At 41.2% G+C, this 25,528-nt stretch overlaps 1 protein-coding gene across 4 annotated transcripts; it reads left to right on the plus strand.

The window, feature by feature from the left end:
- Positions 1-132: 132 nt before the first annotated feature.
- FHIP1B (FHF complex subunit HOOK interacting protein 1B) lies at positions 133-25,383 on the plus strand. 4 transcript variants are annotated; one of them, XM_079104686.1, is made up of 12 exons: positions 133-286; positions 10,053-10,381; positions 10,515-11,153; positions 11,521-11,679; positions 11,870-11,956; positions 12,158-12,325; positions 17,724-17,803; positions 17,997-18,160; positions 18,604-19,395; positions 21,785-21,963; positions 22,121-22,283; positions 24,864-25,383. In XM_079104686.1, exons 2-12 carry the CDS (start codon positions 10,244-10,246, stop codon positions 25,220-25,222), a joined length of 2,928 nt encoding a protein of 975 aa, XP_078960812.1. In that variant the 5' UTR covers positions 133-286; positions 10,053-10,243; the 3' UTR covers positions 25,223-25,383. The 4 variants fall into 4 exon arrangements, with proteins under 4 accessions (XP_078960812.1, XP_078960813.1, XP_078960815.1 ...); XM_079104687.1 differs by lacking the exon at positions 133-286 and having other exon boundaries at positions 10,056-10,381; positions 17,997-18,202; XM_079104689.1 differs by lacking the exon at positions 133-286 and having other exon boundaries at positions 10,056-10,381; positions 17,997-18,202; positions 18,604-18,801.
- Positions 25,384-25,528: the final 145 nt, after the last annotated feature.

Raw genomic sequence — 25,528 nt, forward strand, 5'->3', positions numbered from 1 at the left:
AGCCGCACTCTTTCCTCCGACCGCGGTCTGTTTCCCCGCCCCTGCGTTCGACCGTTGCCAGGAAACAAGCGTCAACGCTCCGTTTTTGGCCGGGCCTAGCCAATGAGCTGGCACGCCATTGCCCAGTTGTGCGTCGCTGGGCGGTTACGTGTGGTGCGCGGGGGCGCGGGCTGCGTGTGGCGCGGGGCGGGGCGCGGCGCGGCTGATGCGCCTGAGGAACGATGGCGGCGGCCTGAACTCACCTAGTACCGCCGCGACGACAGGGCCTGGCCAGGGTCCGCGTTCTGTGAGTGAACAATATGCGCGGACCGGAGGGCCCAGAAAGTCACGTGAGGGAATGAGGGACTGGGGGATGATGGCACCGAATTTGGTTGTGAGGAGACAGGGCTAGGGGTTGGCAGGTGGTGAGGGGCTAATGAGTGGGAAGGCAGGGTAGCAGGGTGAGAAACTAGGGATCAGCGGACGAGTCAGAGGCTGGTTATATGAGAAGAGGGGGTGTTTTATGAAGGGACAAGTTGAAGGAACTCGTGAACACGATTTACTGAGAGACTGGGTCTGCTGAGGGCAAGGGGGAGGGACAGTCCTGGGACCAGAGTAAGTGGCTAAGGCCTTGTGAGGGGCGGGAGAGTAAAGGGCGAAGGCGGGAGCCGTAGGGGTGGCGGTGAATTGACCAGGGAGGTGAAGGCAGGGCAAGAGAGGAGGGAAAGAAGGCGGTGAGACATGGAAAAGGGTGTGAGGTGGTTGGTTCTTTGGCCTTCTTAGATGGATCGTCATGTCCAGTGAAAGCAATAGTTTTAGATTAAGTGAGTAGAACGGCTTGGGTGGAAGTGTTATGCACTTGTGTCCCCTACTCCCATGGGTTTGGAGCGGGGGAAAAGGCGTCAAGGGCAATAGTAACTGTGATGATGAAAGTGATTTCTGAGGCTCAGTCACCAGCAGAGTAATCATTGGAGCCCCAGTTCCCTCAAGTTCTTCATTTGGACTACAGACTTAAAGGTGGACCCTTTCATGAAGTCTTTCATGAAGTTTTTTTGTTTTTCTCTCTGCTTGTTTCTGGGCAACCTTACTCCACTGTCACTCTTCACCTATGGTTGTCACCTATATTGGAATGACCACTTTGAGTTGCTAATTCTACTTCCATGGGAGTCACATGGTATCACTTGTGGTTACACTTAGACTCCCAAATAGAATGGCCTTTCGCTCCTTTTCTTGGAATTAAACTTAAAAAATTACTTTATTGAGATAAATTTATGTACAATCAACTGTTCATATTTAAAATGTACATTTGATGAGTTTTGTCAAACATACGTGTTTACCAAACCATTTTGAAGACACTAAATATTTCTACCATCCCCAGAAGCTTTCTTATTCCTTTACAACTAATTCCTCCTGCTACATCTTTTAATTGACATCACTTTATTAATATTTCCTTTTCCCCAACAACCCAGATACACATGAAAATTTTGGTTTGGCATTCAGTGGGGACACTTTCAGAACACTGAATTTTCCTTTCTGCTGATGGTCTGCCATGAGTTGAAGATGTCTTGATTCTCTGTAATCTTGAACAGACATGTCCTATTCAGATCATTCCCTGAGAATTAGAACAGCCTCAGTCCCCATTCTGTTCCAGAGTCTTGGCTTTAGAACCAACTCTTCTATCTGTAGTGTATTTTCATTACTTTTCTCTGAAGGCCAAACAGGACTTCATACTGGTGGAACCCAGCCTGTCCATACAGCCAGAACTCTATAGGATCTATATGTGTAATATAGGGTTTACAGTAGTGTTCCTAAACATTGGGCCAGTCACTCAGTCCATGATAGTTTTCAACTATCACGAAGTAGAAGGAGAGGAAGAGAGCGTAGTGAGTTTTTCATAAAGTAAATTTATTCTGATATTATAATTCCTACTCTTTTGTTGTTAAGGTGCTCTTTCACCTATGAAATAATGGTGACAGTAGATGGTGAGGTTTTTTAAAAAAGGTCCTATTTCCCCAAATAAAAAGCAGCAACTGTATTTTTTAAAAATTTATTTCTACTGGTTCTCAAAATCCTGACATTTAAAGTGTGATGGTGACCGTTGTTAGGTTGAGGAAGCACACAACGTATACAGTAATTCTGTTTGACTTCTGACATCTGAACAGCATTCATATTTTCATTGTAATCATTTGCTATAAAATAAAAACATGCTTTACATAGAAATTTCAAATTTTACTGCATTTACATTGATACCCTTTGCTGTAGGCAAAGGAAAGAATTCTTATAAATGAAGGATCACATTTAGAAGCTAGAAGTCACAGAGGGATAAAGTGGCAAAACTGGATTCAGAACTTAGTTTCAGAGTGAGAGTAACTTGGGGAAAGAATTGTAAAAAGAATAAAAGTGATTTGGAGCAGAGGATCTAAGACTGATAAAGTTTTTTTTTAAGATTTGTAATTGTTTACAAATAGATTAAAGAGACTTTGAGGGTATAGAGTTGAGGGTTATGTTTAATATTTTGTCAATGATATGGTAATAGATATGCATAGCACTTGGATAACATCATGACAATGATAGATATCAGATATCAGATATCAGAGGATTCTTAAGAGTTGTACTTTATGGTAAGCTTATTGTATGCTATACTGAACTGTTCATTGAAACAGTAGTGCATAAATTATAAAAGATTTTGGTATAGCATATAGCTGAGTAGTATGTCTGAAAGATGAAACAGATGAGGATAATGATGTAGAAGTAGAAATGTTTGGGGTGCTGTGTGTAGCTATTTAGTTTGTATCTGCAATGTGCCAGGCACTCTGCTAAATGCTGGGAGAACAAACTCATTCTTTACATATTCATTCATTTATGCATTCAGCAAATACTTCTTGAGCATATTGACCGCCCTCCTGTTGCTTACATTTTATGGGATAACAGAATGAATAATGGTCCTATGAAATCTCAAGGAGTTCTCAGACACATGAAAAAATAGTTTCAATTTGGAGAATGTGAAAATATAAAAATATATCATAATAAGGTGATTACTTCTCTGTGTCTAGTTTGTCTCTCACTGTGTTCCAAACATATGGACCCAGTGATCTATTTATCTCCGCAGGTGTCTCAAAATTAACGTGTCTAAAACAGAACTTATGTCTATGCCCTGAAACCTGCTGTTGTAACCACATATCTCACTTCAGGCAAGGACTTCATCATCTTTCATTTTTTATACTCCTTTATCCCCTGAATCCAGTCACTAAAATCCTAATACATTTTCTTCTCTATTATCTTTTTTCTCTTTATCTCCATTACCATGGCTTTAATATGGCCTTAGTTTAGGTTCTCCTCATTTCTTTTATGCTTTTTTTTAGGTGTCCTGCCTTAAAACTTGCTTTTTCCTAGTCCATCCCTAGAATGCAAATCTGATCACAGAACTCCTCTGCTTACAAACTTTGGCTATGTCCTGTAGGACAACATCCAAATTCTTAATGTGGCCTCATTTGGCCTTATTTTACTTCTCCAGCTTCATCTTCTGCAACTCCCTACTTTGCGTTCTAGCTTGAATGAAATTGTTTGTTCATAGTTCTCTAATGAACACATTACTTCTTTGATCTTTGAAATCTTTGCAGTATCTGCTTCTTCTATTCATGCCTATTCTTCTCTACCCAGTAAACTTTCCTTATTCTTTAGGATTGTTTTAAACTCCTCTTTGACATCTTGGTCAACCTCAGGTAACAGTGGTAGAGATAACCATGTGTGATGTGAGGATTCCATCTTATAAACCGAAATCACTATGTGATAGAGGTGCACTTCATGATTTTAAGGCTCTGCTGAAGTCAGATGAGAAGATCCTTGTAAGAAGTAGAGGTGGTACTGGGGAGAGGGGAGGTATGAGTTTGAACCATATCCTGATACTCCATTTGTGTGAAGGATGGAAAAGCAGGGAAGTATGTGTGAACTGAGCTCGAGATTGGTAGGCTCCTACTGGATGGTCCCCCAACTCCCTGTCCTTTTATATTCTTTTGAGGTTTAATCTGGTCTTTCTACTTGAGTATTTAAGGTAATAGCCCATTCATGTTTCTTATGTTGGTAATCAGGGTTTTTTGTGCCTATGAAGAACCATTTGTAGGGAGAGGTAAACTTCAGTACTTTACTGATCTGTTCTTGGAAGCTTATTTTGGTTTCTTCCTGCCTGATGTAGGTACTGCAGGTATATCCCTGCCCCCAGCTCCCTCCTATTTGCCTCTCCCAGGGCAAAGGTTCTTAAGTAAAGTTGAACCACTTCCTCTCCTGAGTCTGCTGTTCTGAGATTGACACTTTTGCTGTATATACCTGTAAAGTTGTATTTTGGACCCTAAGATAAGGACCTCAGTGGGAATCTGAGAGATCAGCTTCTTCTTCCCTTTTACTCTGTGAGTGAACTTGAAGGAAATCTGGAAAGAGGGGAGTCTACCCTTGTTTTGGACTTTGCTATGAGAGGAAAGGACATCAGAAGAGGGCGTGACTCTACCCTCTTCATCTTGATCTGAATTTTGCTGGGAATACCAAGCTATGACCTTTTATATTTTTTCAGTATATGAACAGGGCCTAGATTAAATGTTGGATTTTGGATTCTGAGATGCTGATTCCACTGTGGTTCTTCTCTTTGCAGTTTCTAAACAGGAATTGGGTAGGCTGTAAGGAAAGGTCCTGGGGACCTGTCTTTCTTGGGTCTGTGAGCAATATTCTTTTATGGTTAAGAAATGGAGCAGTAGTGGACATCCCAAGTATGTTACAAGTTAGGAACAGTTTGTTAATCTTTGGAATTGAGTTCCTGAACTGCTGAACACAGTTTTTTGTTTAGTTTTGGACATGTTAAGATCTTATTTTGCTGAGATTGAATATTTGGCTCCTCTTAAGCTTAATGAAGTATGAGTGGGAGGTGGTGAGTACGGACACATCAGAGCAGGTTAGAGCTCTCAGAGTTTTGGACTTCTTGGTTAAACAAGATCAGAAGAGGAGGAGGAAAGAAATGTGTAATTTACAGAGCACTTGCTTTATGCCTGAAGTGCTACATAAGTTATTTAATTCTTAAAACTATTAATATTTATTTTATCAGGAATTTATTGATGAGGAAACTGAGGCTCAGTTGTGGGAAGTATTTAAGGTAACACCACTGGAAAATGATTGACTGAGATTCACAACTTTGAGGGACTCCAGAACTCAAGTTTTACCTATTACTTTGTGTTATTATTTATTGGTGCATTATAATTATACATGATGGTGGGATTCATTGTTACATATCTATAGATACACATGGTATAACAGTCTAATATGGCCAATATCATTCCCCAGTATTTCTTCTTGCCTTCCCTACCTCCTTCCCCCTGGTCCTTTACTATACTGATTTCTCTTCAGTTTTCATGAGACTGCCTCTCCATCTTTCTTTTCCTTTTTTCTTCTCTAGAGCTTCCACATATGAGAGAAAACATATAACCCTTGACTTTCCAAGTTTACTTTTTGTTATTCTTATGTGATCCTAGGGTTTCCATTTGTTTTCAGTCCTCAAATGAAATGTAATGGAGAAAGCATTCTGTAAACAGTAATATTCTTACATCAGTCAGAACCCTTGTAGGTGACAGATGGCCTAAGATAGTAGAGTTTTAATAAAGTGTCTATGTTTACAAGGGTATGGGCGGGGTTTAAAGAGACCAACAGGGATGATACAGTATCATAGGACTGAGAACAATCAGAAGGGCTAGTAATAGGGAGAGAATTCTTTTATTTAACTGTTGAAATTATTTTCCTTAGTTCATGCCTTCTTGGAAACATAAGTACTTGGGAATATATGTAAGTACTTTTTGCAATGCATTCTTGCTCCTCCTAGCTACTAGTCTGTGTGATGACTGTTCTGTGGTTTATAGGAAACATGTTTGAAAGACTGAGCATTCATTCTGTGTCTCTCCCATCTCCTCACTCCTCACTTCTCTTACTCTCACTTTCCTGGGTAATGAGAGAAGGAAGGTAGGTTAGAGAAATGGAGGTGGTAAATGGAAACTTCCTTCTATCCTTCTATCCTTGTTTTCACATTAACCTGAAGGTACCCATTCTTTATCACTATTTTCTTTTTCAGAAAGAGTGGTATATCTTTTTTTCTCAGACGTCCTATGCTTTATTTTTCTGTCCATTATTTGTATCTTATTTATCTATAACCTCTCACTTTTTTTAGACTTCTTTTTTCTTTTTTGTTTTCGTAGTACTGGGAATCAGACCCAGGGCCTTGTGCATGTGTACATGCTAGGCAAGTTCTCTATCACAGAACTACATACATCCCCAGCCCCAAACTTCTTTTTTCTTTGACAGATACTTTTGAAGCTTCCTATCCAAAATTAAAACATGAAAACTCTCTTGACTTTCCCGTCCACCTCAGTTTTGTTAAGCTGTTTGGCCTGTTTTCTTCCTTCCCCATATCACCGAATTTCCTGAAAGTGCACCTTAATACTTTTTTGACTCCTGTTCATCCTTTAAGCACCTACTTTCCTAAGTTTATAAAAAACTTGATTAATAAAACTATTGACCTATTTTCAATTTTCATTCTACTTGATTTTTTTTCTACAAAATATAAAGTATGGATAATCTTCAGTTCTTGAAAGATCCTTTCCTTGATTTCTAGATAATTATTTCTTGAATTTCTCCTTCCATTTCTATTACCTTCAGTGTTGTTCTTCAAAGGCTCCTCTTAGCTTTCCTGTATTCTGTTTTTCCTTAGGATTTCACCCTAAGCTCCTGGTGATCTCCTTGGATAACTCAACCTGCTTTCATAGCTTCATCTATTACCTATATGCTGATAACTCTTTGAGTTTGTATTTCTAGTTTTAATTTCACTCTTGAGCTCAAGTATAATTTTTCTACTTGCTTTCTGGTTATCATTAATATCCTGCAGGTGTCTTAAAACTTACTATGTTCAAAACTGTACTCATCCTCTTTTCTAAAATACAGTTCCCCTAGTTTCTTAGTCTATGAATGACATTATTTATTTATTTTTACTGATAATCTCTTATTCTCCATTCATTTGCCAGGTTTTGTTGCTTTTACTTTGTGATTAATTTTGATCAAGAGGGAGATTACCTGCATTTTCATACCAATCCTGCCACCTCCTAACTGGCTAACTTTGGGCAATTTGTTTAACCTCTCTTGGTTTTAATTCCTCCCATGCAAGATGAGGATAGTAGTACATAAAGAGTTTATTAGGATTAAATAGCTACTTCATATAGTGCTTAGAATGGAGCCTGGCATGTACTACGTGCTCAATATATTTTAGCTATTATAATTATCATTAAGTTGCATTCAGTTCCACAAGCATTTTTGAATGCCAGGCTCTATTTGGCAGGGATTATGGAGAAGGTTCAATGATATGGTTTTTTTTTTTTCAGAAGAACAGAGACATTATAGTATTAATAATTCATTTGTAAACACATTATAAGTGTGAATAATTTCAGTATTGCATGGGAACATGTTAAGATAGAGGTGACCTCAGATTTAACTTTCTCATTATTATTTTTACCACTTTAGTTCAAGACTTTTTATTTTTTTATATTTTTATTTTCTGTACTGGTGATTGAATCGAGGGAAGGGCCTTGAGCATGTTAGGCAAGTACTTTGCCAGTGAGTTACACCCCCAGTCTTTTTAAAAAAAGAGACTATTAAAACAACTTTTAATAAATTGCCTACTGCCATCTGTCTCTGTCTTCATCTTATATTTCTCACTGTTTTTTATTTTTTATTATTTTATGTTTTTTAGTACCAAGGATTGAACCAGGGCCATTCCACCACTGAGCTACTTACCCGAATCTTTTTATTTTTTCGTTTGAGACAGGGTCTTGGACTGGCCTCAAACTTGGAATCTTCCTGCCTCAGCCTCCCTTATGTTAGGATGATAGGCATGTGCCAGGCCATCTCACATATTATTAAAAAGGCCAATATGATCTTGTCATTTTTCTTGCTTAAAAATCTCCTTTGTTTCCAGGGTGTCAGTAGATAGAACCCAGATTCCTTAGCATGATGTTCAGTGATGTTTGTACCTTTACCCATATTTACCCTTCAACTCAATATCTTAGTATTGGGCCTCTCTGCTCTGAATAGTTTGTGATTAAGACACAGTGAAGTTGCAAGTGTTCTTCTGATTTGTTACGCTCTTTCACAGGACAGTATTTTTGTTTATACTTTTTTAAATATGAAGAAAAGCTTTCCCTTTGTTCTCTATGTAACCAGTATTCTCATTATTAAGATCTAAGTCATGTTTTGCCTCTGTAGAACCCTCTTACAGCACCCAAGGTAGAGTTAATTGCTTTCTTTGATGCCCCTATGATACTTTTATAAATCTTTCTATTTATGATATTTGTTGGAATTTATGTTTATATGCCCCCCAACTGTTCTTATCCATCTGTTTCCAGTGCTTACTTAGCACATTGCCTAGTAATTTATCAGTGTGGATATACATTGAATTAATCAATGAGAAATTCCTGCCTTCTCTTTAGGACTGGCCCTTCCTTTTGTGATACTGTCACCTGTCTTACAGAAAGTTTCCTTCAGTATAGTTGCTACCTTCCTTAGTTGAGATCGGGTAATTGTGAGAGAGTATCTGTATGAAAGGAGGTGTTGGTTACTATAATCTTATTGAAAAATGGGAAACTCGTTTCTGGTTTCTATATTCCTTGAGCCCTTTTTGAGTATAAAAAGGAAGGACAACTAAACCATACTTTCTATAAAGTTTTTATGCTTGCCAGTGACCATACTGATAAGAGAGTTGTGGAAGTGATCAAGAAAGACCTGTGTAGTGGGGGTGGGGTAGGGAAGAATGAAGGAATTTTGGATTATGCAGGGGGAGTGAGGGGAAGGGTGGGGTGGTGGGGATGGGAAGGATGGTAGAATTAGACATTATTACTCTGTGTACATGAATGATTACACTACTGGTGTGACTCAGCACCATGTATAGCCAGAGGAATAGGAAGTTATGCTCCATTTGTGTATAGTACGTCAAAATGCCTATAGGAGCCTATATAATCTAATCTGTACAACCTCCTATCATTCTCCTCATGTATAACTAATAGAACAAATAAAAAAATTAATAAAAAAAAGAAAGAACAAACTGTGAACCATGACTTGGGCTATTAGCCAGTTTGGTACTTCTTATTTGTTCATTCATTCATTCATTCACTTAAGCATTCATGCATTGAACAAAAATTGAGTCCTTCAGTACTACTCTGGGGAAAAGAAAATAAAAGGCAGAATAACCCTGCCTTCAAAGAGTTTTTTTTTTAAGTGAGGAAGATAGACAAGCAAATAATTTTAGATAGTGGAAACTGTTAAGAAGGGAATAGGATTAGAAGCTATAGAGTTAAGGTGGAAAGATGAGCCATGTAGATAGAATTATTAAGCAAGGCCTCTGAGATGATGTTTGAAAGGAATTGAGCAATGGAAGTAATATGAAGAGCAGGAGAATTCCAGAGGGAACAGAAAGTACGCAAGAAGGCCTGTGTGACTAAAGTATGAGTGAGGAGAATGATGAGATTGTACAGATTAGATTATACAGGCTCCTATAGACCAAGGTGTAAGGAATTTGCATTTTTACCAGTGTGATAGAAAGTCATTGGAGGGTATTCATCAAAGGAGAGATGTATATAATCTTGGTTTTAAAAATATTATTCTGGTTGCTATGTGGAGAATAAATTTAGGATGGCAAGGATGGAAACATGGAGACCAGATTGGAAGCTATTGCAGTAGTAAAACACATTTTGAGTCCTTTTGCTAATGAATTGGTCTTGGAAGGAGGAGGAGAAGCTAAGTTGATGCTCAGGCCAAATCATATAGGTGAATGCTGGTATCATTTATGGAGGCACAAAAGACTTGGGAAATAACAAGTTTGGTGGTGGAAATCACAAGTTGTGATTAAGTTTCAGGTGCTGGCTCTGTGTATGCATGTGTGTACGTATTATGTAAATGTGTGGAGTTTTCAGTGGATTGGTGATTCCGAGAGCTTCCTGTTGGGAAGTAGAACGAGATAAACTTCTGTGTGTCCTTTTCATCCTCTCTCTTTGAATTAGATTTGTAAGTCTGGACTGGGCAGTGATCTCTGAGCTTGCTACTTCAATCTGGTGTAACCTCTGACTCCATGGCCAGCTACTGGCTCATACAGACCGGATGAAGCAGACTGGAGACAGAAGTGGAGAAAGCCTCCAACTGGCAAATCCTCGGAGTGTAGTACTCTGGCTGCTGGACCTGTCCAGCCTTCCTCATGGAGAGGATGAACTGGCTGAGCAGACTGGCCTCCAGGGGTCCTGGGCACCGTGTACCTCAAGGGGCCAGCCTGCAGACTCCAGTCATGGCTGACCCTGAGACCTGCCTCATGGTCTTCAAGAATCACTGGTCCCAGGTAGGGAACTATATGCCAGAGTGTCTGGTGGCCTCCTAAGTCATCCTCACTTTCTGGGTTCACTGTTCTTAACCATTCCATTCAGTAGCTTTATCATCTTAGAATCCTTCTGTCTTCTGTCTGTTTTCCCCAGGTGGTGCGAATCCTAGAGCGGCAAGGCCCTCGGGCAGCTCCTGGAGGTTCAGATGATCTCAGTGCTGTGCGCAACCACACTTACCAAATGTTAACACTGCTGGCAGAGGATCGTGCAGTCCCTTCGGCCCCCACAGTCCCAGGGCCCCTTCTTGAGTTTGCTCTGCATGAGGATCTGCTGACCCGTGTATTGACATGGCAGCTGCAGTGGGATGAGCTTGGGGATGGGGTTGAGGAACGGCGGGCTGAGCAATTGAAACTATTTGAGATGTTGGTGAGCGAAGCTCGTCAGCCCCTGTTGCGGCATGGTCCAGTTCGTGAGGCTCTGCTCACGCTACTGGATGCCTGTGGCCGCCCTGTGCCTAGTAGCCCAGCACTGGATGAAGGCTTGGTGCTACTTCTCAGCCAGCTGTGTGTGTGTGTGGCCCGGGAGCCTTCATTGCTTGAGTTCTTCCTGCAGCCACCTCCTGAGCCAGGAGCTGCCCCGCGTCTTCTCCTCTTTTCTCGCCTTGTCCCTTTCGTCCATCGAGAGGGCACCCTGGGGCAACAGGCCCGCGATGCCCTACTTCTGCTCATGGCTTTGTCAGCTGGGAGCCCTACGGTGGGCCGCTACATCGCGGATCACTCTTACTTCTGCCCGGTTAGCACCCCTTAGAATGGGATGGGGTGGGGTATGGCATTGGACATTGTATAGACTTCTTAGGATAGGGGATTGAGACAGGTGAACATTGGACAGTACCTTCCTACCAGGTGATGTGGAAAGGCTAGATGCCAAGGCCTTTTCCTCCAGGAAGTAGTCCACAGGTTTGAAAGCAGCCCCTTGGAGTTGGAATGGTGATGAAGCATGGGCTTAGGTGGTTAGGGCGCAAATACCAGTGTTACAGATGAGGTCCTGGCACGTTGGGTAGCTAAATACTTGCTTTGATAATAGTTCTTACCTCTACTAGGAAAACTCTGGACTAAATCCTAATCTTTATATTGTCTGAACCTTTGGTAACCTCTCCTAGGTGCTGGCCACAGGGCTAAGCGCCCTGTACTCCTCACTGCCCCGAAAGATTGAGGTTCCAGGGGATGATTGGCACTGCCTGCGGCGGGAAGACTGGTTAGGAGTGCCAGCCCTTGCACTATTTATGAGTTCCCTAGAATTCTGCAACGCAGTCATTCAGGTAGGATTGGGGTTTCCTAGGAGGTGTGGCCCATGGTCATTCTGGGAAGATAGTGTGGGAAGGGGAACATTCTTTGTAGTTCTGCTATTCTGGCATCTTGGGGGTAGGATGCCTATCTGTATTATATCGTCCTACTCCCTTCCAGACAGTGATGTCATAATACCCTTTCTTTTCTCTTACAACACTATAGGTGGCTCACCCCCTGGTGCAGAAGCAGCTGGTTGATTATATCCATAATGGGTTCCTGGTGCCTGTCATGGGCCCTGCCCTGCACAAGGTGAGAGTCATTGGTGGCGAGAAAATATTAGGGGTTAGACTGTAACCTCAATGATAGGATCAATGTGGGAGGGAGTGGGCAGGGTATTCCTCCTTTTTTTCCCTTCTCTGCTTCTTGTTCTTCCTTAGAACACAGGGAAAATGAGTTAGTATATGTGCAGGGAAGCCCTAAGTTTCCAAACTTTCCATTCCCTTTGTCCAGACCTCTGTGGAGGAGATGATCGCCAGTACCGCCTATCTGGAACTTTTCCTACGGAGTATCTCAGAACCTGCCTTGCTCCGTACCTTTCTGCGATTCCTGTTGTTACACCGGCATGACACCCACACCATCCTTGACACCCTCGTTGCCCGTATTGGCAGCAACTCCCGGGTATGGCCTTTACCACTGTTCTTGGCTTAACCTGGGTGAGCCATCTCTCTCTGACCTTTGTTTTCAGAGGGTGTTCTTATTTTTCTTTGGTTTAGGTGTCGAACAGTCACTTCAAAATTAGAGATAAAACTTTTAACCATTTTGGGTTCAGAATTTAATCTATTTCCTTGCTTTTATTGTACATGAATCTAGAACAGTTACCTTTTCTGGGTGACTTTGACTGCTCATCATGACTATAGGTTTTGCCTTACTTCCGTATTTATAACATAACATTGTTCTGAGGTTCTGTTCAGGTATTTATCTCTTTGAGTCTGCTGTGGGTAACTTGAGAGATGATTTTGGGTTTGTGTCTACATTGAGAGGTAATCCACTGTTACAGTCCTTTGGATTTGCTGCATTGAACTGTAACTTGGGGCATGTGTTCATTCATCCACCTGCATTCCTTCCTCCTACATATTTTTATTGAATGTTCATTGTGTGCCATACTGTTTGCTAGTGCTGGGGATATAATAATAGACATTATTGATGACTTTCTGGAGCTTATTTTATGGGAAATATAGAGAAGAAAACACAGTAATAAAATAATAAAAAAGTGTGGTAAATGTTATGAAAAAAAACAGTTTACTTAGAAAATAGTAGGGTAGTCAAAGAAGACTGTTCTGAGAAGGTGACACTGAGCTGAGACAAAGTTCTGAGGTGTTAGCCTGTTAAATGTCAAGTGGGGGAACAGTCTAGGCAAAGGGAGCAGCATGCAAAGTGATGTCAAATAGGGTAAAAGCTTACCATACTTCAGGAAATGAAAGACCAGTATAACTGGAAGTATATGAGAAAGGAGTGAGATGAAAATTTAGAGATAGGTAAAATTCAGATCATGCAAGACCTTGTAGACCCAGGTAAGAAGTTTGAATTTTAATCAGTCGAAATGTATGTGAGATGGCAATAAATAGTTTCCAAGTAAAATGACCTAAAGTCTTTTTAGGGAAGTAAAGCATTAGTTTAGCCATAGACTTTGTGACCTTTATTTTGGCTCTGGGACCATTTTTGCTTCCTTCCTTTATTACAAATAGTTGAAGATTCCTGGATCCTGTGTTTAAAATAGAATTTTTTCAATCATTAAGACTTCTGGAAAACTATTCTAAAATTAAAGGTACCTATTAGTATAGTTTGAGGTCACTGAGATTCCTGGATAGTTGTGTTTATACAGGTGCAGGTTTTGAAGAGCTAAGTTAGTGTATATTCCAGACTGACTTTGATTAGACTAGTACAGTATTTCTGAACCAGATGTAAAATTCAGGATCATCTGGGGAGCTTTGAGCATGACAACAGTAACAGCAGATTCTAAACTGTCTCAGAACTTTTGAATTATATATAATCCTTGTCCTAGAATGTGTATGTTTATGTGTGTGTGTACAAAATATATAATATATAAAAATATACATTAATTTATATTATATTAAATGTAAATATATATGTAAAAAATATATATATATAGTGTATGCATGTATTGTTTCTCCAAATATTTTTTATTGGTATGTTATAGTTATACAGAATGGTAGAATTTGTTATTATGTATTTGTACATGCACAGAATATAACAGTATAATTTGACCAGTATCCTTCCCCATTAGTTCCCCTTTCTCTCCCCTCCTCCTTCCCCCTGATCCTTTACCTCTACTCTTCAGGTCTTCCTTTGATTTTTATGAGATTCCCCCTTCCTTTCTTTTCCTTTTTCCTCTCTAGCTTCCACATATGAGAGAAACATGACCCTTGACTTTCTCAGCTTGGCTTAACATAATGTTTTCAAGTTCCATTTTCCTTCAGATGACATTATTTCATTCTTTATGGATAAATAAAACTCCATTCTTTATTCACTCATCCATTGATGGACATCTAGGCACTTTTCATAATTTGACTTTTTGTGTGAATAGTGCTGTTATAAATATGGGTATGTATGTATCACTATCGTATGTTGACATTAATTCTTGAGGATAAATACTGAATAGTAGCATAGCTGTGTATTATGGTGGTTACATTCCTTGTCTTTTGAGGAACCTACTGATTTCTGTAGTGGTTGTATTAATTTGTAATCCCACCAGCAGTGTAAAAACATTACTTTTTCTCCACATCCTCTCCAGCATTAATTTAGAAGCCCCTCAAAATGCCACCAGAAAACTTCTAGAACTCGTAAATGAATTTAGCAAATTAGCAGGATATTATTGTTTGTATTCTTTTTTTTTTTTTTTTTTTTTTTTGGTACTGGGAGTTGAACCTAGGGGGTGGTGCTCAACCACCGAGCCACATCCACAGTCCTTTATTGTATTTTATTTAGTGACAGTGTCTCACTGAGTGACAGTGTCTCACTGAGTTGCTGAGGCTGGCTTTGAACTCATGATCCTCTTGCCTTAGCCTTTGGAGCTGCTGGTATTATAGGTGTGTGCCACTGTCCCCAGCTTATTGTTTGTATTCTTGATGACTACCATTCTGACTGGAGTGAGATAAAATCTCAGTTTAGTTTTGATTTTCATTTCTCTAACAATGTTGAACATTTTTTTCATCTGTTTGTTGGCTGTTTGTATTTCTCCTTTTGAGTGGTTTAGTTTATTTGCCCATTTATTAATTGGGTTATTTGGGGGGTTCTTTTGGTGTTAAGGTTTTTGAGTTCTTTATGTATTCTAAATATTAATCCTCTGCTGAGACAGTAGCTAGCAAAGATTTTCTCTCATTCTATAGGTTCTATTTTCATATTCTTAATTGTTTCTTTTACTGTGCAGAAGCTTTTTAATTTGATGCCATACCATTTATTAACTCTTGGTAATATTTCCTGAGCTTTTGGGGTCCTAATGAGAAAGTTATTTCTTGTGTCTGTGTATGTTGGAGTGTTTACCTGGTTTTCTTCTAGGAGTTGTTGCATGTTTCTGGTTTAATTCTTAGGTCTTTGATCCATTTTGAGTTGACTTTCATGCAGGGTGAGAGATAAGAATCTAGTCTCATTCTTCTACATATGGATAACCAGTTTTCCTAACACTATTGTTCAAAAAGGCTATATTTTCTTCAGTGTATATTTTTGGCACCTTTGTCAATAATCAGATGACAATATCTATATGGATTTGTCTCCTTTTTTCCCTTCAATTGTGTACCATTGGTCTATGTGTCTCTTTTTATGCCAGTACCATGCAGTTTTTGTTACTGTAACTCTGTAATATAATTTGAAGCCAGGTATTTTGATGCCTACAGCATTTTTTTTTTTTTTTTTCTTTGCTTAGAATTGCTTTGAGAATTGATTTTTGGACTTTTTTCTAGTTCCGTGAAAAATGTCATTGATGTTTTTATGGGGATTGCATTGAATCTATATATTGCTTTCGGTAATATGATCATTTTAACAATATTCTGTAGGGCATGTGCATTTTAAAAATGCTCTAAAAAGTACTCATGTGCTCTTGGGTTAAGATTTATTGATAAAAACCAATAGGGAGTAGATGTCAAAGTTTACTTCTCAAAAGATACCAAAGAAGTTTTATTCCTCATTATGCTGTAGATAGGCCATGGTCATGTTCTATTTGGCCTCAGGTAATATATCACTTATGTTTAGACTATTGATTTTCTTCTTCAGGTTCTTTTTCTCTCCCTGTGTTGGGCTCTGTCCATCTTCTTTTGTACTAATCTTATCTTAGCTTCTTTGAATATTGTCTTTAGTCCATAATATTTATTTCTCTTAGTCTCCCATTTGATCTTTGATCTTAGGAGCCTTGTGTTCTTAGGGTATTTCTTCTTTGTGTCCCTGGTTCTTGAGATTAAAACTCTTGTGTGATTATAGGATGCCCGCGTTAAACATGTAGATGCTTTCCTTTCCACTATCTTGTTCTTTCAAGCTTGATGTTGTTGAACTGATTTTGAAACTTATATAGCCTGTCTTTTGTGCCTTAAAGTCAATCAGTGTGCCTAATTATCTGTATTAGTTTCCTATTGCTGTTGGAAAACATTGCCACAAACTTAGTGGCTTAAAACAAACAAAAATTATTTTGTAGTTCTTGAGGACTCATTTGGGTTGTTGCCAGAATTAATTTCCTTGTAGATTTGAGACAGATCTATGTTTTCTTGCTGACTGTCAACTGAAGATCTTTCCCAGCTTGCAGAGCCTCCCAAATGTTTTGGCTCTGGATCCCCTTCTTCCATATTTATACCCAGTGCTGTTTCAATTTTCTCTTCTTTTTGACCCAGCTAGAAAAGGTTCCCTGCTTTTTTTTTTTTAAACGCTGTTTGGTTTGGTTGGACACACCTAGATTATGTGGGATAGTCTCCCTGTCTCACATTTCATAATTTCAATCACATCTGTAAAGTTCTTTCTGCTGTGTAAGCTAAAAGTATTTACAGGTTCAGAATATTTACAGGCTCAGATGTGGACATTTTTGAGGGACTGCTTTCTTACCTACCCTCCTGCTTTTCAGTGAGTCTTAATTGTCCATTGCTTGTTAAAGAGGATAGGCCTCCTGAATATCCATGCGGTCCAAAATGTAAACTGAAATCTCATCTTTTTCCTGCTATGTGGTTGTCTTTTATTTTCCCCAGTCACTTAGCAAATAATTAGCACCTAAACTATACAGCTAGTTCCCTAGATGAAGATTCATTTAGTTGTCTTGAGAGCTCAGAGTATCTGACATACTTGCCTTGGGGAAGTATAGAGTGCTATGGGGATTCTGAGAAATGAGGGAGAGCTTACATAGGTTTGTTCTTTTTGCCTAGCCAGAGATGAACAATTCTTCCTTTTCTAAAACAAAAAGTTTCCCTGCTCTGCACCCACCAACTTTTTCCTTTTCCTATCAACCATCCTTGAGCTTTTCTTTATCTGTCTTCTGAGATACACTGGGGTTTGGGATTGACTCAGACTCCTTGTTCACTGCTCCACCCACCTCCTACTTGGGATTCTTCCAGATTCCCTCTGGTTTCTTATGGGTAAGCTTTTAGTGTTGCTATAGTCCCAGCTAACAGGCATTCACTTGGTTATTATGTTGTTTTATTTCCTTTTAGTCATTCATTCATTCTGTTACAGTATTTCTTTGTGTTTTTTTTTTTTTTCCTGTGGCTTTCATTCAAGTGTTGCTGAAGTTTTAGCTGACAGCAGGTATACATAGCCAGAGAATCTTGAGATAATTGTATAGCCTGTAAAAATCCATGGGGTCTGACACATGGTTCATTTTTATGTGTGAATAGTGAAGTCTTGCCAGAGATCTTGTGATCATCTAGTTAAAACTTGAATAACTATTATGTGCGAGGTCCTGTGTACATTTGTTGCTCTAGGAGTGGTTGGTTGGGCCTGGGGCTGGGGGAAGTCTGTTCTCATTTGGTGAATAATTTGGAGGGTAGAGAGCTCTTTTGGTGACTCCCTCTTTCCTTCCTCTCAGCTCTGCATGGTTTCTCTGAGTCTCTTCAGGACCCTCCTGAACCTCAGCTGTGAGGATGTCCTGTTGCAGTTGGTTCTCAGGTACCTTTGGGGGCAGGGCTGAGGGATGGCTGACCCTTAGGGCCTTGCACATTGCTGGGGTGATGGGCTATATTGGCATAACTCTTGAGTACCTTTTGGAACCTTGCTTAGCCATTTAGTTCCATTGGCCTATTTTTCCAGGCACGCTTTTTCCTTTCTATCCACCATGTCCCCTTTCTGCTGTCGTTTCCAGGTATCTAGTCCCATGTAACCATGTGATGCTGAGCCAGAAACCAGCTGTGCGTGATGTGGATCTTTATGGACGAGCAGCTGACAAATTTCTTTCCCTAATCCCACGCTGCTGTCGACACCATGCCCCCAGCCCACCTCATCCAGAGCATGCCTCGTGGGCACGAGGTGGGCCTACCAGAGAGGCAGGGAGAAGGGAGGACATCACGGGTATGGCCTGGGTTCTGGGGGAGCCTACTAAGAATGTGGGTCTAGGGTGAGGGGAGGGAGGTGAACATGAGTGGCATTTCGTTTTTGGGGAGGTTGCTGAGTTGTCTTATAGGGAGAGGATTCGTGACCTCACCAAAGAAATTTAGAGTGATCTATTGGGCTAATCTGTTTCTTTTGTTCATTCCAGTCCTTTATTATTCCTGTTTTCATTATTTCTTTAATGGTGGTGGTGGTGAAAAGGGGTGGCAAATAAGGGAAAGGTTTGTCCAGAGGTTGGAGAGTCAGCTATATAAATGGGTACCATGTTTCAGCCTCTTCGTTGCTTTATTAGTCTCTCTGGGTATCTTATCTCTTTTCTTGTCTCTTTGATTCCTCTTATGTTTTCTTTTTCCCCTCTGAAGGCCCTGGAAGCCCAAGTGTTGATTCCTCTTCTGTGGTGACAGTGCCTCGGCCCTCTACGCCATCTCGTCTGGCTCTCTTCCTTCGACAGCAAAGTCTGGGTGGCTCTGAGTCCCCAGGCCCAGCTCCTCGCTCACCAGGTCTTGCTACATCCCCAGCCTCCAGCCCTGGCCGACGACCCAGCCCTGCAGAGGAGCCTGGTGAGCTGGAAGACAATTACCTGGAGTATCTGCGTGAGGCGCGCCGTGGTGTGGACCGCTGTGTCCGAGCCTGCCGTACCTGGTCTGCCCCTTATGATGGCGAACGGCCCCCTCCTGAGCCCAATCCTCTTGGCTCCCGGACTAAGAAACGCAGCCTACTGCCTGAGGAGGACAGGGACAATGTAGGGGAAGGGGAGGAGGAGGAACTAGGAAGTAGGGGGCTGCCTGGGGGCTTAGGGGAGGGCCCTGGCCACCTGCCTCCTCCCCAGCTCAATGGGGTGCCAGGACCATGGCCTGAGGGGGCCAAGAAGGTTCGCCTGGTTCCACGTCTGGTGCCACAGGAGGGAGCTGGGGAGTTATTAGAGGGCACCTGTGAGGGCATAGCAGGACTAGAGAGTTTTGGGCAAGAGCTCCAGGAGCTGGAGGTGGCATTGAGCAATGGTGGAGCTGGCTCAGAATCCCCCCTAGAGCCTCCACTACCTCTTGAGGAGGAGGAGGCCTACGAGAGCTTCACCAGTCCCCCTGAACCCCCCGGCCCCTTCCTCAGCAGCCCTTTGCGGACTCTGAACCAGCTGCCGAGCCAGCCCTTCACTGGTAAGCTACTTAGCTTAGGCCTTCCCCTTTGTGTACTTTTTGCATGTTCTCAACATGTTTGTGCTGATTTCTGGGACTTCTTGGCTATGTCATTCCTGTATACTTGCCTACCCCTCATCCATTTTGCTTGGGTCCCTTCCAGATACATATCATGTCAGACTTGTGTTCTTGTATATGTCTGTGTCTTCCATGCTTGTGCTGGTTTGAGTATTGACTTATGTTTGAGCCTTGTGTGTCTGTCCTATGTGCATGTTCCTTCTCTTCCCCTAGTCTGGCTGTTTTCTGGGGTTTGTAATTAGTATATTTTATGTTTGGTGTTTTCTGGTGAATCACAACAATATCTGAATATATGTGCTATCCTTTTTAAGAGGCACCTGTAAACTTTGTTCTGTGTTGTTCCCACCAGTAATCTGTCTGGGTGTTGAGTCTTCTGTCAGTTTTCCTGTGGCCCAAGTTAGCTCTTCTGTTTCTTCCTACCCTATTCAGCTCCTTCCTTCCTGCTCTTCAAAGAAGGGACCAAAGTCTTCTGTTCACTGCCCTTGTACCTTCTTGGTTGCTTGACTGCCAATAAACCTGTCTTAGGGATTTATGATTAGTAGTAAGGACAGCAGAAAGGATGAAATATATCTCTTTGGGGGCAAATGACAAAACATGGTCCTGAGCTCCCAAGTAAGCCCTTCTGGGTTTTCTAGAATGTTCCTGGAGCTAGACCTGGCTTTAGTGGTTGGGCTGACTCCCCTTTGTTTCTGTTTAAAAAAGTAAGCATTGCCTTCATCTGTCTCTAATCCTTACTCCACACCTCATGCCAGGAAAAACAAACAAAATCTGTGTGAAGTTTTGTGATTGTTAAAATTTAGACCACAGACGTTGACTGAGGCAGACCTTAACATCTCATCTTTGCCATTGATGTGTGTAAATCACTTATTTTAATATTGGCATGTTGTGAGAACTCAACAAGTTGATCTCTGGGTGCATGAATGATTTAAATAGACCATTCAGCCACTCATCTTATGGTTGATTATAGTCAAGTTGTCATGCCTTGATTAGTTCTTGTCATTCTGGGCCTGCAATATGCTGTCCTCCCTGCATAGCATCAGGACTTCTGCTCTGGAGTCAACTTCCTTTTCTTAGAAACTACAGAAAATATAGTTTTCCTTTTATTTAAGATCTGCTTTGCTTCTTGGCTCAGTACCACTAGGAGATAGTATGCACATTTTACTACAGTCTTGAAGTATTAGTTGAAGCTCCTTTTTTCTTCTTTCTTATAAGAGCCTTTTAGATTGTCTCTTTTAAGAAACTCCCAGGAAATGAGAAGAACAGAAGGATAAAGCAATGGGTTACCTTGGACCCTGTTAAGTTAGTTAGTTGTCTTTGAGCTAAAGCTAGTTGTGGAAATGTAGAGCAGAAGATATTCTAAGATATTTTTCAGTATTCACCACCTCTTGCCCTTAATTATAATCTTGGCTTAATTCATAGTACAATTCTTAGATATACTCCCTTTTCTCTAAAATCCCTGATTAGAAAGACTAATGGATCTAGATCTAGTGATAGTGATGTATTTTAGTTGAGACGGTCTCTTACAAATAAAACTGATCCCCTTTTGTTATCTCTTCTTCCCCCAAAGAGTCTGTTTACTATGTGCCTGAATTAAACTGTCCTTTTACTGCAGATTTCTATTGCATCTTCTTGGTTCCCAGCTTCTGAAAGACAGAACTCATGTTTTTTCTGGTCCTCCAAAGATTTCTCCTCTAAACTTTAAATATAGTCTCTTTGTCTTGGCTATACTTTTTTCTTGCTTCCTTTCTCACCAAGTTTAGTGTTATTCTGTCTTATGTGGGACCTGATTCTGAATTTTGATCCTAATTACTTTCTTTGCCTAGTCATTCTTTTGTTGGGCTTCTTGGGTGAAACTTTTTAAATGAGAAATAATTTGTGGCTTATGGTTATAATTGAACACTTAAAATTTGTCAGCTCTTTAAAGACAATAGTTTACATTGATATCTTTGTGATCCTCTTAATTACCTTATGAGGTAGGTATATTTTCTTATTTTACCAGTAGGAAATTAAAGTTTGGAGAGTTCTTACTTATCTAGTAATACAACTAGTAAAGGGTAAAACTGAAATCTGAAATGATATTTCTGTGTCTTCAGAGCCTAAGATCTGACTCTTTGGTGCAAATGTGCATAAATCTGGCATCTGGACTCTTGTTGTCCATGTTGTGTCTGCCACCTTATTTCTTCCAGAGTAGGTGGTCAAAGGATATTTAAACATATCCAGAAACTGACATATAAATAATTTTTATCTAGTGGGGGTTTCTTGTTTTGGGGAGGAATGCGTGCGATATGCATTGTGTTCAGGCCTTGTATCCTTGTACCCACCCCTCCCCCAGGCCCCTTCATGGCTGTGCTCTTTGCCAAACTCGAGAACATGCTGCAGAACTCCGTCTATGTCAACTTCCTGCTGACGGGGCTGGTGGCCCAGCTGGCCTGTCACCCCCAGCCCCTGCTCCGCTCTTTCCTGCTCAACACCAACATGGTCTTCCAGCCCAGTGTCAAGTCCCTGCTGCAGGTGTGCGATGCATGCATGCATGGGTGCGTCCAGGCTCCATGGTGGGCCAGGCCCGCAGCTGGAGTGACCCTGGGTGGGCTGGGAATAGGCCCAGTGGGACTAGAAAGAACTCCCAGTCTAGAGCCACCAGAAATGTCATAAAAGTTGTGCTTCATAGGTGCTGGGCTCGGTGAAGAATAAGATTGAGAGCTTTGCGGCCTCTCAGGAGGACTTCCCAGCACTACTATCCAAAGCCAAGAAGTACCTCATTGCCCGTGGCAAACTGGATTGGGCTGAGGGTCCCACAGCAGGACCTGCCCCTCGCCGCTCCGATCCCCTAGGTGAGGCCCATCCTTCCACTCCTCTTCCTACCCTTCCTAGATACCCCCTTAGCCCAGGTTAGCTGAGCTCTTATTAAAGGTGAAACCTTGTACTAGGAACTAGAGAACTGTAGAAAATGGAATCTTGATGTTTATCCGTAGGCATTGATTCAGAGGCTAGAACATTGGTCCATCAATTAAGAGCTCAGTCAGCAGTACTAGCAAAAACAGCTTTAGGACTTATGGACAAACAAAAGGACAAAGTAGTCCCTAGGTTGAGATATTTCGAGACCTTATTAAGGATGTGACATTTATCATACTCCTTGAGAGATGGGTAGGATTTAGGTAGGCAAAGGGATAGAAGGTCTTCATTCTTTTATTCAGGGGATATCCTGGACTGTTTAGTTGGAGCAGGGGATTTAAAAGTTGGTGGAACAGTTGGTGGTAAGGCAGGAAATAGCTGGCCAGAGCAGAAGGTTCTCCAAGCAGAAATTGGGCTGGTTAGATGTTGTAGTCTTTTAGGTAGAGAGAAACCTATTTAAGAAACTGGAGGTTCTTAAATTAGAAGTGGAAAAATGGGTAAATTAGCAGAGGTGAATTGGAACTGGAAGGTATGTTAGCAAGAAGAGCAGGAGACAATAATGCAAATGTGGTCATCAAGGTTTGAACTAGAATAGAGGAAAAGAAAGGAAACATTTGATAAGGTAGAAATGGGATAGATATATTGGCAGAATTTGGTGAGTAGTTGTGGGGATAAGAAAGGAAAAATTAAATAAGACTATGAAATTTTAAATTCAGATATTTAATTTAACAAGTACCTGAACACGACTTGTGCTGATCTTTGTTTTTGGAATAGGGGATTCAAAGAGCATAAAATCTAGAGAGTGACTAGAGGAATATAATAACAGGGATCAAGTATCCAAGGTGGTGGAAGTAATGGAATAGAAGGAAAAAAAAAATTAACTTCGAACTAGAAAAGATTGTTTTTTTCCCCCCCTCTTTGGGGCAACTGAGAAGAGAAAAAGATGAAAATGGCTTGTACCACTGGAGTTGTGACGTGTGGAGAAAGATGGTAGGGATTTCATGTCAGTCTGTCTTTTCTAGAGAAATTGGAGGCAAAATGATAAGCTGAGAGCAGAGATGAAATGCAGGCTTAAGGAGAAGCATGTATGAGTTGGGAAGACAATACCACAAAGGGTTATTGCTCAGCTGTGAAGACCCTGCTGAAGTTACTTAGCATGATTTCCTCATGGTCTGTAATACTGTGACAGTTTCTTCCTTTTACATTTTTAGTTCTGGGGTTACTGGAGGAATCAGGGATACAAAGGTAGATAAGACAGCCTAAGCTGTGGATGGGGAAGCTGGGTGGAGAAGTAAAGACTTGGCAGGTAGGTAACAGATTAGTGCATGAGGTAGAAGACATTGGAAGAAATAATTAAAGTATGTTCAGATAAGGGCAATAAAATAGGAAGTCAGTGGAGGGCAAGTCAGAGAAGGTTTCTCAGAGAGGTAGAGATAGTAAAAGTCAGAAAGGATAAAAACAAAACAAAACATCAGGGAGAACAAAGTGTAAGGAGACAGAGCTATAATTGCATGTAAGGTGTCTGTTACGTTGTAAGAAGATAGATGTAGATGTAAAAGTAAGGTGGGGTATAGAGAGTTTGAGAAGAAATTAGAGGAGGTGAGCCTGATTGTGAAAGCTTCTGAATACCAAATTTAATAGTGTCTGTGTAGATGATACTCGAAGTGGAGAATGGAAATGTACCATAATCTAGAGGCTAGAGTCTAGTCTTGATAGTGGTTATGGGTCCAGACCTATGAGTCCTCCAGAAAATTAGAGAGAAGACAGTGTTTTGAAGGTTTGAGTCTAAACCAACATAAAGTTGTCTAACCACAACCAGTGGGAGGGAGGGTTTTTGTGGCTATACAACAGGAACTGATACATGTTGAAGTGGTGTTACCAGAAAATAGATCTTAGAGGAACAGGTGACAAAAATGACAAAAATGAAATAGTCCCTGAACTATGATGGCACACATAAGCCCTGTGAATATTGAAGGAACAGAGGATGTGGGTCAGGTGTTATAGCTTGGCAGAGGAGGGGGAAGTAGTTGACTATAGTTTTGGAGGATGATGGAAAGCATGAAGTAAGGGCATGTTATAAACTGAAAAGAAATATCTTGGTGATGATAGAATAGTGATTAGAAAGGGTGGAATCCCTCCTGGTGAGGTGGCATGAGGAAGGAGGAAATCACAGCTGGGAATGAAGTGGCTCAGGTGTTGACTAGTTAAGGCTGAGGATGATGGTTGACTGGATGGGGAAGCTGGGTGGAGAAGTAAAGGCTTGGCAGGTAGCATTTTGGTGCTAGAATGAGAAAGAATACCTTCCCTCTCTAGTCCTGAGTAACTTCGAGGATGGAACAAGAAATGGAACTTGAGGTTCATTTCTGCTCCATCTTGTCCTTATATTTTCTCAGAACCCTAGTGGAGAAGTTCAAGAAACTGAGGGTGGAGATGGGGGTGGGGGTGGGGGAATATACTCTCTCAGACTAAGATAGGTTCCTTGATCTCAGCACCTTCTTGATAACCCTGTTTATTCTCAGTGAAGAGCCGGAGGCCATCCTTGGGGGAGTTACTCCTGCGGCATGCACACAGTCCAACCAGGGCCCGGCAGGCGGCACAGGTCCTTCAGCCTGGGAGAGACGGAGCAGGACTTGGCCTAGGTGGGGGCTCCCCTGGGGCTTCAACTCCAGTTCTACTCCCCCGGGGCGGGGCCCCTGAGCGCCAAGGTGAGGCTCTGCGAGTCAAGAATGCTGTCTACTGTGCAGTCATTTTCCCTGAGTTTCTCAAGGAGTTGGCTGCCATCTCCCAGGCCCATGCTGTCACCTCGCCTTTCTTGTTGGATACTTCAGAGGAGGGATATGGCCCTCCCATCTCAGGCTTTGGACCCCTCAATCCTTAATTTTCTTCCATGGACAATCAGGGCCACAGGTGGCCTGGACTGAGGCCAAGGCACAGGCTCCTTTTTATGTTTGGAGGCAGTGATAAAAGAACTTTTTAATTTATTTCAGATAAATGTTTTATGGAGAACTTGTTGCAATATGTATAAAAGGGAAATCTCTATTCTGTGCTCATTCTTCTTTCCCACCCTTTATCAGTGGGGCTGGGACCCCAAAAAGGTTGTACATAGGTGGGGAGGTCATCAGGGGTATTTTTCTCTGGTGAGGACATCGATGCCAGGGTTTCAAGTACCTCTTATGCCCTTAGC

Source organism: Sciurus vulgaris, assembly GCF_902686455.1.
Source record: "Sciurus vulgaris genome assembly, chromosome: 11".
Classification (NCBI taxonomy): Eukaryota; Metazoa; Chordata; class Mammalia; order Rodentia; family Sciuridae; genus Sciurus; species Sciurus vulgaris.